General features: G+C 33.1%; 1 protein-coding gene across 2 annotated transcripts in view; it reads left to right on the forward strand.

Annotated features, from left to right (window-relative positions):
• The window catches only part of EML4 (EMAP like 4), a 129,939-nt gene that overhangs the window by 60,714 nt on the left and 54,956 nt on the right, over positions 1 to 14,269 (forward strand). The window contains exons 3-7 of one of the 2 annotated variants that reach the window (XM_081155865.1): positions 3,375 to 3,504; positions 6,556 to 6,729; positions 8,741 to 8,869; positions 9,575 to 9,600; positions 9,792 to 9,824. In XM_081155865.1, the coding sequence (XP_081011991.1) occupies positions 3,375 to 3,504; positions 6,556 to 6,729; positions 8,741 to 8,869; positions 9,575 to 9,600; positions 9,792 to 9,824 (492 nt within the window). The remainder of the gene's footprint in view (positions 1 to 3,374; positions 3,505 to 6,555; positions 6,730 to 8,740; positions 8,870 to 9,574; positions 9,601 to 9,791; positions 9,825 to 14,269) is intronic. The other variant, XM_081155866.1, reaches the window with a different exon arrangement.

Consider the following 14,269-nt stretch of genomic DNA (forward strand, 5'->3'; position numbering starts at 1 on the left):
TAAATGTCTTTATTGATTTCAGAGAGAGGAAGGTAGAAGGAGAGAGATAGAAACATCAGTGATGAAAGAGAGTCATTGGTCGGCTGCCTACTGCATACCCTCTACTAGGGATCGAACCCGCAGCCCGGGCATGTGCCCTGACTGGGAATTGAACCAAAATCTCCTAGATCATATGTCGATGCTCAGCCGCTGAGCCACACTGGCCAGGCTCACCAACTATTTCTTTTCCATCTTCTAACCATTTTTCAGAGCCTTCCTCTTCAATAACTGTAACTGTTTGCTTGCTGTAGCTAAGTAGTATTCGGAAAGTTATTCTCCTATATTTGGTTGTTTTATTACTACAAATCAGAAACACCTAAACAAAATGGTAACCACTAGGAGAGAGGAAGTGGGGATGTGTGTTTGGGGGCGGTGCACAGAGACTTCAGCTCTAATGGTATATATATTTACATTTTACAAAAGTTAAAACCAAGGTTTTGCTTTTGATAATGGCAGAGTAAGCTCCTTTGTTTTCCTTTTATTATAAATTTAACAGCAGTTCTTACAGGATAGGGTAATTTGAACAGGATTAGAAGACATACAAAGTTTTAGTTGGTCAGTTTTAGATTTTTTTTCATGTACAGTAGTGTTTTAAGTAATGTTCAGTTAAGTGTTATAGGGTGACTCAGGCTTATAAATACATTAATATGCAGAAGAGTATATTTCATAATCAGTAACTAAAATTTCACCGTAGTGTAATTGCTGAGGAAGGAATCACAACAGTCACATCAGTATCAACATGAAATGTCCATGTAGGTTAGTAATTTCAGAAACACTAAGTTGAGGCAGATATGCCATTTGAGGCATTGGTGAAAAAATGGTAGTTGTTTTTTAAGTGATACTCAAGAGAATGCAGAAAATTCAAATACAACTGAAACAATTCTATTACATGTGAAACTCAGAGATTATGTATTTATGAATTACACATTTATACAGAATTATGTATATATATTTTGAACAGTGCCTGTAATATGTTGGTGTTCAGGGAATAGAAGACCCCCAGGTTAAATTCCAAATGAATTACAGAGAACTTAACATTCTTCATGAAAATTATGGCCCTAATCAGAGTATTTAGAAACTGAAGAGATTATCCCATTTATACTTTGGTAGCATAATGTTTTTCTGTTGGAGATAATTGCTAGCTTAGTATGTATCAAATACAAGCTCTTCTTTCTTCTTGAGATAAAAGAAACATGAAGAAACTTTGTTATGTATTTGTTTATCAGAGAGAACTGGACATAATTTAACATAGGAAATTCAGAAATAACTATTGGTCGATGGCCTATCTCACTGTTGTGTTCCAGTGAGATATTCCAGAAATAGAATATTCATACATAATTCATCACTGAAATGCTTACATCATGTGCATATGTGTGAGGGGAAGATTCTGAAGAAGAAAAAATTATATATATATTGATCATTTGTACCTCAGTCTTTGATGTGGCTCCAAAATTTCTCCAGGATTTTGTTTTGTTTGTTTCTTAATTTTGTTTTCTTTAGTGACTATATAACCAACAAGTCCATTGAAAGCTCAGTTTAGGCTAGATTCGTTCTTTTCAACATATAGTACTAGAAAATTTTCAATCACATATTATGTTTTCAAGACCTACTTTTTCATTCACATCAGCACCTTCATTTTTCTACTTTTTCATTCGTTTTACACAATAAAGTAATAAAGTATTCAAATAGTTGCACAAACACTTCTATTTTTTTATTGTTACTACTTTATGGAGTAAACTGTATAATTGGCTCAGTAGTTAGGAGCCATTATATGTAGGCCTTGAAATGGACATCAAAAGATACCTTTTTGGAGTAAGTATCTAGGATGTGAATAGAAAGCCTACCTGGAAAACATTGTGCTAAGTGAAAGAAGCTGGACACACAAGAGCACACATTGTATGATTCCATGTATTGAAGTATCTGGAATAGGCACATCTATATAGTTAATGCAGGTTAATGATTGGCAAGGGCCTGGGGGGAGGAAGGAGGGAATGGGGAGTAGTGACTGCTCAATGAGTACAGGGTTTCTGTTTGGGGTGATGAAAATGTTCTGGAACTGAATAATGGTGCACAACATTGTAAATACACTGAATGCTACTGAATTGTACCTTTATAAATGGTTAAAATGGTAATTTTACATTATGAGTATTTTAACACTTTTTTTTTTAAGTTATAATACAGCCCTGGCCATGTGGCTTGGTTGGTTGGAGCATCGTCCCATACAACAAAAGGTGGTGGCTTCAGTCCCCAGTCTGGGTGTGTGCCTCCAGAGGCAACCAATCGATGTTTCTCTCTCACATTGTTGTTTCTCTCCCTCTCTCTCTAAAATCAATATACATATCCTGAGGTGAGGATAAAAAAATAAATTCATTAAGAAAATTAAAAAGCTGCAATACAACAGTCACCTGCTTCACAGACTAGCACTGGAGCTGATGACCAGTGATACTAGCATAATTTGGGGGTTTTTTTGTACCTTATAATATGTGAAAATTTTCCTAGGAAGTTTCAAAAAATAGATACAGTAAGTCTTCCCCTTCCTTTCTTCTGAGTCCTTTGGTCTGAGGATTATGATGTAGGTGCGCTTACCTGCTTATGCATGTCAAAAATGCAGTGTTATATCATCATGTATGGAACACTAGGGTGCCAGATATTTTAGGCTCTGTACATAAAAGTCTGTCACTCTGCTTTTATGAAGAGATGCAAACAAACAAACATGAAATTGGCCTCATTTAAAAGTTAGATTTTCTTGTGTGCATGTGAGAAAACTGGGTCCAGTAATTCAAAACTTCTCTAATCCCAAATATTTAAATCTACCCCTTGAGTATATGTGGCTGTTTTATCTTGTCACTGAGTTGTCCTGACCACACCAGTGTAGACATCACATATTTATTCCAGTCTTCCTACTGTATAAATTTTAAAAGCAGAGGTTACTTTGTATACTTATGATTTATTAATATGGAATAACATGCTAAGATTTAACACTGAGGATTTCTAATTAAATTTCAACAGAACCTTAGCTATTTCTGAAAACCAGTGATATGGGGATTTGTGGTTTAATTTGAAGCACAACTTAAAATCATGTGCTTTAAGGCTGCTGTGTGTGGAAAGCAAACTATTTAGCTAAAGAATGATCTAGCTGCAGTTTAGCAACTTAGCATGGCTTCTCTGTAAGTTTGTTCTGATGAGATTAACTTTTGAGACAAGACTATTGTATGCTATATACCAGGGGGAGCAGTTTTCTATGTCCAAACACTAGTGATTTAATTTTTTAAACTTCAGTCTTTGAGAAATATTTTGAAATTTGATGTAAAAATTTTTTTCTTAACCACCTTTAGGTCAACCAGGCATTCGAGAAGCTATTTCCTTGTCCTGTATAACCAATGGGAGTAGTGCAAACAGAAAACCAAGTCATACCAGCTCTGTCTCAGTTGCCAGAAAAGAAACACTTTCATCTGCTGCTAAAAGGTATCCATTTGTAAGTGGTGTGTGTGTGTGTGTGTGTGTGTGTGTGTGTGTGTGTGTGTAAAACTAACATTATAAAATGGTTGAATGTGATAACTCGGTCTACTTCGGAAACAAATACGAAGTAGAGCTTATGGAATTGAAGTAAGTATGTCCTTTGAATATAGAGACATCCAGCCTATACTCACTCAGTTTACATTCATCAGACCTCTCAAGTTGTGTGAGGCAGCTTTTGGTTGTTACTAAAAAAAGCATTTGCATTTTCTGAGTTTTGTTGGTTTCTTTTTAACAAGCATTTGTTGATGAGATAAGCGTCACTATGTTTAATGTAATTACAGAAGTGAACTTCCCATAGCAAATGATACATTTGTTATAGCATGCTTGCTTATTTATTTATAAAGTAGTATAGTAGACATACAGTATATTAGTTTCAGGTGTACAACGTAGCGATTCAGCATTTATATGTCCTAGGATGTGATCACCACAATAAATCTAGTAAAACATCTGTGACCATACAAAGTTATTAAGTTATTAATGACTATATTCCCTATGCTGTTCATTACATCCCTGTGACTTATTTTATAACTGGAAGCTTGTACCTCTCACTCACCTTCACCTTTTTCATCTAACCCTCCACTTCCCTCCCTTCTAGCAACCATGAGATTGTTCTCTGTATCTGAGCCTGTTTTGTTTTTTGGATTCCACATAGAAGTGATACACAGTATTTGTCATTCTCTGATGCAGCTTTTTTAAAGGAGAAATCGAATCTTTGACAAATAACTACATTAGTGGGAAGTTAAACACTATTATAACTTTTTTTTCTTTAACCATGACTATAAAATTAAGGTTTAAGTTAAAATATTATAGTTCTGTGTGCTGTCTGTGTTTATGTATGTGTGTTAGGGGATGGAGGGCAGGAAGGCAGTGGAAATACTGCAATATAAAGTTTCAGTGGATTACAGATTTACATTCTCTATGTTCTTTTTATCAATTAATTATTTTAATCTTTTGTTTCAACAAAATTGCTTTTGTGAAATTCCTAGCAAATTATTCCATATAGAGTTTGGAGAGACCACAAGAGATCAGCTACATAATCTTAGAGCTGTTTTGTCAAAGAATGATTGAGGACCTTAAGTAATAGAATAATATTTAAAATGTACTGATAGAAAATGATTGCCTCAATAAACTAATGCTAGTGACTGAATCATTCATCAGTGTGGACTTATAGATGTTAACCAGGAATGGTGAAGAAGTAACAAGATCTTTATTTAGGCCTTTTAAAAGCCCCTTCTAGAATTCAGTCTTTGCAGTCATTGTCATAAAGAATCTGGACTTCTCCAGAGCATGCCCAGATTTACTACCCATGCTCCACTCTCAGGAAAGAAAGGACACATGATGAGGAAACAGATGCAGAGTGGAGATTTTTAAGTTATTAATCAACGTCCTTGAATTTAGTAATAGTTTAGATTCAGCCCATTTTCTTACAGAGCTGTAGTTCTCTGCAGTGATCAGTATTGTACACAGCAGTGACTCAGCAGTCTGGGACTGAGTTTGTTACTTTACGATGCAGGGGCTCTATAGTATTTTGTTTTTAAAAATAACCCAAGAGGAAAATCTCTTTCAGGTTGTACTGGGCCCACATGAGAGTAGTGGCCTGTGCATTCAAGATAGTTTGAAGAACAAGAAGAAAGAAGCAATTTCTAACTTAGATATAAATTTCAAAGTTAATACATTTTTGAGGTAGAATTGTGCATCCCAGCACATACTTTTAAAAAACATGAAGTACATAGTCAAGGGCCAGTCTGAAGATATCAGAACTGAATCAGATTCAGGGAGATCACTGTCAAAATTATATTTTAACATTTTAAACTATAATTTGATAAATTGTATATAGTACATATATTTGTTTTAAATTTTTTTAAACCTACTTCCTTGTAGATTATGCACTTCATAGTCAAATTACAAAATATCTTTGATTAAGAAGTATAAGCAGTTGATAGTTTTCTACCTTTTCAATTCTGAAATTCAAATCTTGATTCTATCTGCCTTGTAGTATTGTCAAAAGTGTTTGTGCAGTATAAGGACTCCTATCCCATATGATTGGGAATGGCAGGTGCTTCATTAATCAACAAAGTGCATAATCACAAGAATTTATACATAAATGTTTTATTTTAATAAAGAATATATTCACATATATTCATTTGTCAATTAAATGAGCCTCCCACTCCTTTCTTTCTAAGTATGCATCTCTTATTAGATTGCTTGTTGATGATCTTGCATAAAAACACCCATAAATTATTTTTTATAATTTTTAGTTATATTTTTAAAAACAGAGTAAGAAATTTAAAACACAAAACAATATGAATTAGAACCCGTCTTTCTCTATGATTTTCTCCCTCAACCTTTTATAATTGTCTCACACAAAATTTAACAACAGTTTTTTTAGTAACTCATTTATATGGAGTCTTTCCAGAGCATTTAACTTAGTGTTCATAAAGATTACAATTCTCTTTTCTGTGTGTATTTTGTCAGTTTTCTTTGTATTTAATTACAATTTTAAAAAGTACAACTGGTGTATACATATTCAGAGGGAAAGCACAGTGGACTCTTGGTAAGTTTAAAACTCAGCTGGAAGGAGCGGAATTATACAGAAGAAATGGGAATTAGAGAATAACCTACTAAACATGATCATTCAGGGTACTTTGGGTCCGTATTTGTTACAAAGGTAAAGGAAAGTGTTACTAATTCTCTCATTTGGGTAAGTTGAAGTCAGATCTTCTATTGTTCCCCCAAATCTGCCAAGATGGCAAATGCCTTAGGTCATTTCAGTCTAAAAGGGCAATAGTTTTATTACCTTATTCTTAAATTCTTCACCGAAGATTTTAATAGCTTCCAGAATTTTCAAAGAAGCATCTTCATTATTGTATGAAAGCAGTGTAAATTGTATTTGCGTGTGATTTAGGATTGAATTATATAATGATCACTTTTCCCATCATTTGATATATCTTTTCTTGTTTAAATTTGTGTTGTTCCATGTTATACTTTATTTTACAGTGGTACAGAAAAAAAGAAAGAAAAACCACAAGGACAAAGAGAAAAAAAAGAGGAATCTCATTCTAATGATCAAAGTCCACAAATTCGAGCATCACCTTCTCCCCAGCCCTCTCCACAGCCTCTCCAAATACACAGACAAACTCAAGAAAGCAAGAATTCTGCTCCCACCAAAAGGTTTTAACTGTCCCTGAGTTCAGAGCTAGGGAATGGTTGTAATGATACCTAAATTCTGTGACATGAGAAAAAGTTGGCTATCCATGGATTCCAAGAGAAAGCCTGATGGCGTTCGTTTTTCCTTCTTTGTTGCTATAATCTATACTTTAGACATTGGGAAATGAAGATTTAAGATAAGATTTCTCAGTTAAAACTGGGGGAAAAACTTAAGTCATAAAGAGTTTGATGAAAGCAGAAATAACCTACTCTAAAACCAAAACAATATTTTTCTAATAAAATTATAGAATATTTTACAGTTATATGTAACTGTGCATAAATTTATAGCCATGGGTAGAAAATTGCCATATGTAATTATCCTCTTCGTATTTTGGCATCATTACAACCTTCAACTTTCAAGGGCCCCTCTCAACAAATGGCTCTTCATTGTGACTGCTTCTCAGTTTTAGTTTTGGGTTTTAGGAGGATAAGTTCTTGCTTGAGTAAGGAAATGAATCCACTTCACTTGGTCTTTTCTGTGCTAAAGGCTTGCTTGAGGGCTTCTCTCTGCGCCTGTAATAATAATATTTTAAAGTTATGAGAGGGGGAGAAGGGAGAAACATTCTAACAATGTGTGTAAGCCTACATTGGGGATCTAAACCTGCATGCTGGGAGTTCAGTGCCATAGCTGTCTTACAATCAGATAATTAGGCCCACTTACTGAAACATGCCTGTTTTAGAAATGCTGATTTCAGCTGTGTGATGAGGTATAGTTATACGGGGTGGGCAAAAGTAGGTTTACAGGTGTTCGTATGGAAAATAATACAATAATTAATCAATAGTAATACAAGGATAAACTCTGTTTTTCATACTCACAACTATAAATCTATTCTTGCCACTCCTGTGTTTTATCATCATACTTCTACTTAGAAATCTTAGGAGAATATTAAGCCATTCCCAGAACTGGCTAGGATTTTAGTAAAATAAATGATAACCATTTCTAAAAGATTTATAATAAATTTTTATTTGATCAGTTTAATATTTTGCCTCAAATCACTAATGGAAAATTTGGGAAAGCAAAAAATCCTTCATTTTATTGATGCATGTTTAACACTTAAAAATGCTTTGTGTGTCTCACACGAATCCTTCTGCCTGGTCTCACGTGGAGTTTTTCTTGGATATAGCTCATTAATGTTATGCACTTTTGGAGTGTATGTGGTTAAAGGTGGCTTATTTTTATAATCAATCTCTCAAAGGTTCTGATTCGACTTGGTGTCTTTGTCCCAGGCCTTTTTTTCAGCTTATTAAGGTCTCTTGGAAATGTGCTTGCCATTCTAAATTGCTCTTTGGATATACTGTTGCAAGAAGTCTTGAAGGCCGGATGAGTATAGGATACTTAGCAATGCAGCCAAACACTTATATATATATATCTATAGATATATATATATAGATATATATATATAATTTTTCAGTTAAAAATTCATGGAATCAGTGTTGATAATACAGCATTCTTGTGTTAAATTGTGTTTATTTCTAGTCATGGGTAAAATTGTCTCTAAAAGATATAAACAGGAGTTTTACTTTTAATTTCACAGTTTATTTAGAAATTGTTGTTTTTGTACCATATATAATGACAAAAAATGAAAATAGCATCTTTATGATAACTTACGAAAAAGTACAGGTTTTTGCACAAATTCACAGTTTCACAAATAATGAGAAATAGTGCTTGCTACTTGTGGATTTAAGCAAATGGGTTTTTTCTATTAACAAAAAAGGTACAGATTTTTAAAAATCAAGTAATATTTGTTCTAATGAGTTTTCTGAATAATAGTGAAAACTATAAAACAGACTTGGTAATTGCCTTGCTTAACTCCTTCACTCATCCAGGCAGAACCTTTTAACTAATTCTTCCTTCTCTTTTCTGGACTAGCTTTAAGGAAATGTTAATTGCTGCTTTTATATTCTATATAAACTGTCAATTACGTGTCATTGCTACTTATAGAATTTTTCTCTAAGAAATTAATGTTTCTTTCAGCATAAAACGACCACCAGCAGCTGAAAAGTCACATAATTCATGGGATAATTCAGATGATAGTCGTAATAAATTATTGAAGGCAGTTTCAACATCAAAATTAATATCAAAAGTTATTAAAAATACAGATAAGTAAGTATACTTTCTCAGTTATATCTGAAAATTAATAATTATGTTACTATCGTGTTTGCATGTACAATTAAGTACCTGGTTTGAATTATATTTTAAAAAACCTATTCTGTAGACAGACAATAGCATGGTGATTACCAAAGGGAAAGGGAGGTGGGGGAAGTAGAAGAGGATATGGGGGTAAATGGTGATAGGAGACTTGAATTGGGGTGGTGAACACACAATACATTATACAGATGATGTATTATAGAATTGTACACCTAAGACCTATATAATTTTATTAACCAATGTCACCCCAATAAATTCAATTAAAAAATAAAATAAATTAAAACCTATATTATAATCTTTTTTTCTTCTAAGTGTATCTTTTAAGTGTTCTAAAAATGGCTAGGTCTTTCTATTAAGGCTCCTCAACTCAAATAGTAAATCTCAATGATCCCATAAGTTTTTTGTGTTTTTTATAAATTGTTTCTATACTTTCACTGATTAGGTGATCTTATAAAATATTCATTATTTTATAAAATAGTAGATATTAGTAGTTGAAACCAGTGAGAAGCTTTTTAAAATACAGATTCCTGAATTTCACTTCTAGAGATTTATTTTGGGGTATGGCCTAAGCATTGAAGCTTTTACAATTTCTTCAGGTGGTTCTAATAATGATCAGCCAGATAAAATTATAAAATAAATGTCTTTGAATTTCTTTTGTAGGCATAAAGATGTCATCATTAACCAAGGTAAAAATTCTTTTAAAAAATATTTATGTTGCTTTTTTATATCAGTTAAATTTTTGCTAATTGATAAGTATATTGACTATTTTCATTCAGTGTACTTTATTAGCTCAGTAATTAAAGAGAAATACATTATTATAGTTATTTTAAAAATGCCCAATTATTATTGTAAGATATGTCATTTTTGTCTCAACCAGCAAAAATGTCAACCCGTGAAAAAAACAGCCAAGGTAAGAATAAGCTATGCAGTCGGTCGCCTTCTAAGTTAATTTCTTCCTGTATCTCTTATTTGGCTTTTCATTATTTATACTACCCAACTTTCCTCTTAATAAAAGAAATACGGTAATTTGAACTAGTAAATTCAACTACTTTTCTAAAAATCCATCTTATTTCTGTGAGCTCTGAAGATTCGTGGTCAACAGTAGAAATAAATACATCATTACAAAGAGGTACAAAATACTAAAGGGAATTTCCCTCTTTAAAAACAATAAAAGTTGTACTTATAAAAGCCATTTAAAAGATTGGTAAATTTTAACTCAGTTTTCTGCCTTGCCAACTTCATTGCAAATAATCACTCATTTCTTGAAGCTCAGAGTGAAAATATGAGTCTAGCAAATCCATTTCCTCTTAAATTTTTTTATATTAATTGTAATTCCTGGCTACTTGCTGATGTTAGCTTGTTCTGACCAAAAAAGGAGAGACTTTCTGTAAATGTGTATTTAATTTCATTGCAGAGTAGGTAAATTTTACAGTAGTTTTACATTCTCCTTAGATTGCCTGCAAATGTAATTGAAGCAGCTCTCTAAACGAAAGCATGTCCTTTTTGTGCATGCTGTTTACATGTCATTTCCCTGTATCATAATTATTTTCTGATACTATATTAACCAGATACAATGTGGTTAAAATTTTTGTTAGAGATTTAAGTTGATGCCTAAAAACATCCTGTGGTGGATTTTTACTTTTTTTTTCCTTTACTAAGACAGGAAATATTTATTTGTAATATTCTTTGGATGATTTGTTTTTATCTAGAAATCGTCAATGACATTGATTTTAGCCAACATCCTTCACCTTTAGTTAGGTCTTACTTCCTCCCTCTTTTGTAGTTAAGGATAGACTAAGTAAAGGTTGAGATAGTTTAAGGAAAAAATGATATGTTATTTACAAAGACAGTTCTTATTTCTATATATCAAAAACATTTTCTAAAAATAGGAGTAGTGATATGTAGTGGAAAGAGCAGTGAGTGGAAAATCTCTCTGTGTTTAGTGTTTGGTCCTGGCTCTTCTAGATAATAGCCTTGTGATCTAGGCAAGATGACAGTGTCTAATTTAAAGTTTTCTAATCTGAGAATAATAACTACAAAGCTTATGTCACATGGCTGCTGAAGAATGAAATAATATGAATATATGAAAGTTCTTTAAAAATAAAAGATAACATAGCTATCAAAAGGTGCTATTATTATTACATGTTTTGTTAAAGAGCTTAAACTTTATAAAATCCTTACAGGATAAATGAGAAAGAGCTACCTGCCTCTTTCTCACATTGTCGTATGTTCTTTGGAAGGAAAAGGGAACTTAAGATTAGTATTTAATGAGTGAGTGGTTTGAATTTGTGAGTTTTTAGTATACTATTCAGGTAGGTAGGTGAATAAATGTATTTAAAAGGGAAGGCTTTTGCTACAGAAGCATCACTAACCAGTGTTTTAATGCCAGTGTCGGGAAAGAATGATGGAATGAAAAGCTGGAAAAGGCAATAGAAAAATAAGTTAAATTCCATTATAAGAATTTTAACTCAAAAAGATTGTCCCAGATGTTGTAATTTAATAATATCAGTTGTTGCTTGCAATTTAGCTTTATTTTTTGGAATTTGAATTAATGAGTTGTGTTCTATCTGCAATGTACTCTTAACACTGTAGGGTATCTTTAGGGAGAACTCTTGTATTTCAACCTGTTAGGTAGTTCAGGCCTGATTGAAATTGAGGCAGAATCTATAGAAAGGAGTGGATAGAGTCTAGGTAGTTTAAGAATAGATGGGGTAGAAGAGATAAGAACAGAGGGGAATCTATGAAGGCTAGCTTGAGCAACTAGGTAAGAGGCATCTACTAAAATAAGGGACATGTGAGGAGGACCAGATGTATGGAAAAGATTAAGAGTTTGGTTTTGGACAGTTACACTTGAGTTGTCTCTAAGACTTAATCTACTGTGTAGCAAGCAACATATTGTAGATGTTTAAACACATGTATTTTGGAGCCCAGAGGCAGGATTCACCATTACTTAGCTATGTGACCTTGGGGTTACTTCATCTTCTTAAGTTTTTTGTTTTCTCGTCTGTAATTGAGACAATAATAAACCCTAAAAGATTGTTATAAAAATCAAAGTTAATAAAGTGTTTAAACATAGTACCTGACCTATAGTACTAAGTAAATTTTAGTTATTAATATATATGAGTCTGGCTGTAAATCGTTGCCCTGAAATGTGTCGAGTAGATAAAAAGACCTTCATTTGATAAAATTGTAGATGTATTTTTCAAGTTTGGTATTCATTTTGAATAGCATATTTCACAACACATTTACTTATACTTTAGGTATTAATCCAAAATATGTGCCACTTTTGGACAATCTTTTAAAAATATGACTTATTGATTTTCTTAGCTCTTTTTTGACAATCACAAGCGTGACTTGCTCCAAGCCATCTGTTTTGATTTGGGAAGAAGGCTATTTACATTAGGTGAGTGGTAGCAGAGAAAACTTTACTTCAAAGGCCTATGTCCTTCACTCCCTGTTCTGATCAGCACTTAGGCAGAAGGAAGGAAACCATGGATAAAAGCAATTGGAGGTGGAATGGGATGTACACAGGACAATCTCTTGAGGCTAGGTGTGGGTGGAAGGACAGGTTATACCACTAAAAAGAGGCTCTTACTTAGATCTTTATCTACACTCAAATCCCAGAAGCCTAAACCCTCTTCATTACTCTTCTTCCTATTTCTGGTAGATTCTGGTCCCATCACAAGAGAAATAAAGACAACACGTCAAGTTAAACTCTGAATAAGTTTTCCTGTAGGACTATTTATTGTTAGATGTAGCAGTTAGGTTCTAGTACAATACTATTCATTTGGTAAGTTATTGATTAGGAAGTTTCTTGAGCTAACTTGGGGGCTATAAGCACTTTTATAAAGTTATCTATTGTGGAAAATAGATAATTACCTGACAAATTTTGTAATAAGCAAAATGAGTGCAGCCTATAAGCTCATCCTTATAATAGTTATCAAGTACATTACATTTTTTAAATACGGAAAATAAGTGTCACGTCCTCATTTTAGTGCAGAACCTGAATGCCCTCAAGTTATTGCATGTTACTGTTATTTTCAGGCCTCCTGGATAATTTTTAATCATTTTTCCCTTTTAGCGTCTTAAATTTGTGCTGCTTAGAATTAGCACATAATTAATTGTCTCATCATGTTAAATACCTGAATAACTCAGATCCCTACTGGAGAAAAATTTGCTTAATAGAGGAAAAGGGAACTCATCAATCACCAGATCACACTCTTACTTTCTCTTATAAGGGGTTTCACTGCTCTTAAGATTAGATTCTTTCTTGCTTAACTATCAAATCGATGCAGTAATATCCTAGCTACGGGTGTATTTAGAGGGAAGAATAGTTATAATATTTTAGAAAATTGAGGTGTAATTGACTATTTCTTATTAGCTACCTAGCTACCTGTCTAAAAATGGTTTCAGGTGACTTTAAAAGTCATTTTGAAATACATACCGTCTAAACTCCTTGGGTAATTTGTTGTAGCGAAACAGTTGTTCAGATAATCTAAAAATGTAAAATATAAAATCATTTACAAAATTGGAGAAAGAAAACTCTTAAGTAATCTTGTCATTTTAAAAGCTGTTCCAGTTCTGTTGTATTTCTTTATTCTTTATCAGATACATGTTTTAAACATTCATTCATTTAACAAATGCTTATTGAGTGCTTATTTTGTCAGGACCTGTCCTAGGCACTCGGAGATTTAGCAGTTACAATGTCTGAACTTTGTGGAACTTATACTCTGCATATAAGAAGCAGATAATAAATACTTAATATGTCAGGAGGTACTACAGATTGGGAAAGAATAAGAAGAGGAAAGAACTGCTATTTTATAGAGTTGTTAGGGAAGACATTTCTGATAAAGTGATATTTGAGCCACCTGAAGGAAGTGAGTGAAATATGTGGCTATCTGGAGAAAGGAATTTCATGAGCAGAGAAATCTGGAAGTACATGAGTCCGAAGGCAAGAGCTTTCTTGCTGTGTTAAGGAACAGCAAGGAGGTTATTGATTGTAGTGTGTGTACAGTTATGTACTTGTTAATCATTACATTTATAAAATACAGATTGATTCTAAGGAATAGAAGCTTCAATTAGGCACCTCACTGGAAAAGGAAACAGTGGTATAGAGGAAAGAGCGTAAGCATGAGACCTAGTTAATGGTGAAGTGACCTGTACCACAGAAGTTTAAAGAATCAGAATCCTATAGTGATTAAAATTTTGAGGAGGAGCTCAAAATTCCATTTGCCAAAAGAAATTATGAAAAAAATATGAAACATTGTTTATCTGATGATAATTTTTTTCCTATGACTCAGACCTTGGACCTCAGTTCCCTTGCATATAGTTAGGCTTATACTAGACAGCGCTAAG

The sequence above is a fragment of the Miniopterus schreibersii genome (assembly GCF_964146895.1).
Source record: "Miniopterus schreibersii genome assembly, chromosome: 13".
Lineage (NCBI taxonomy): Eukaryota > Metazoa > Chordata > Mammalia > Chiroptera > Miniopteridae > Miniopterus > Miniopterus schreibersii.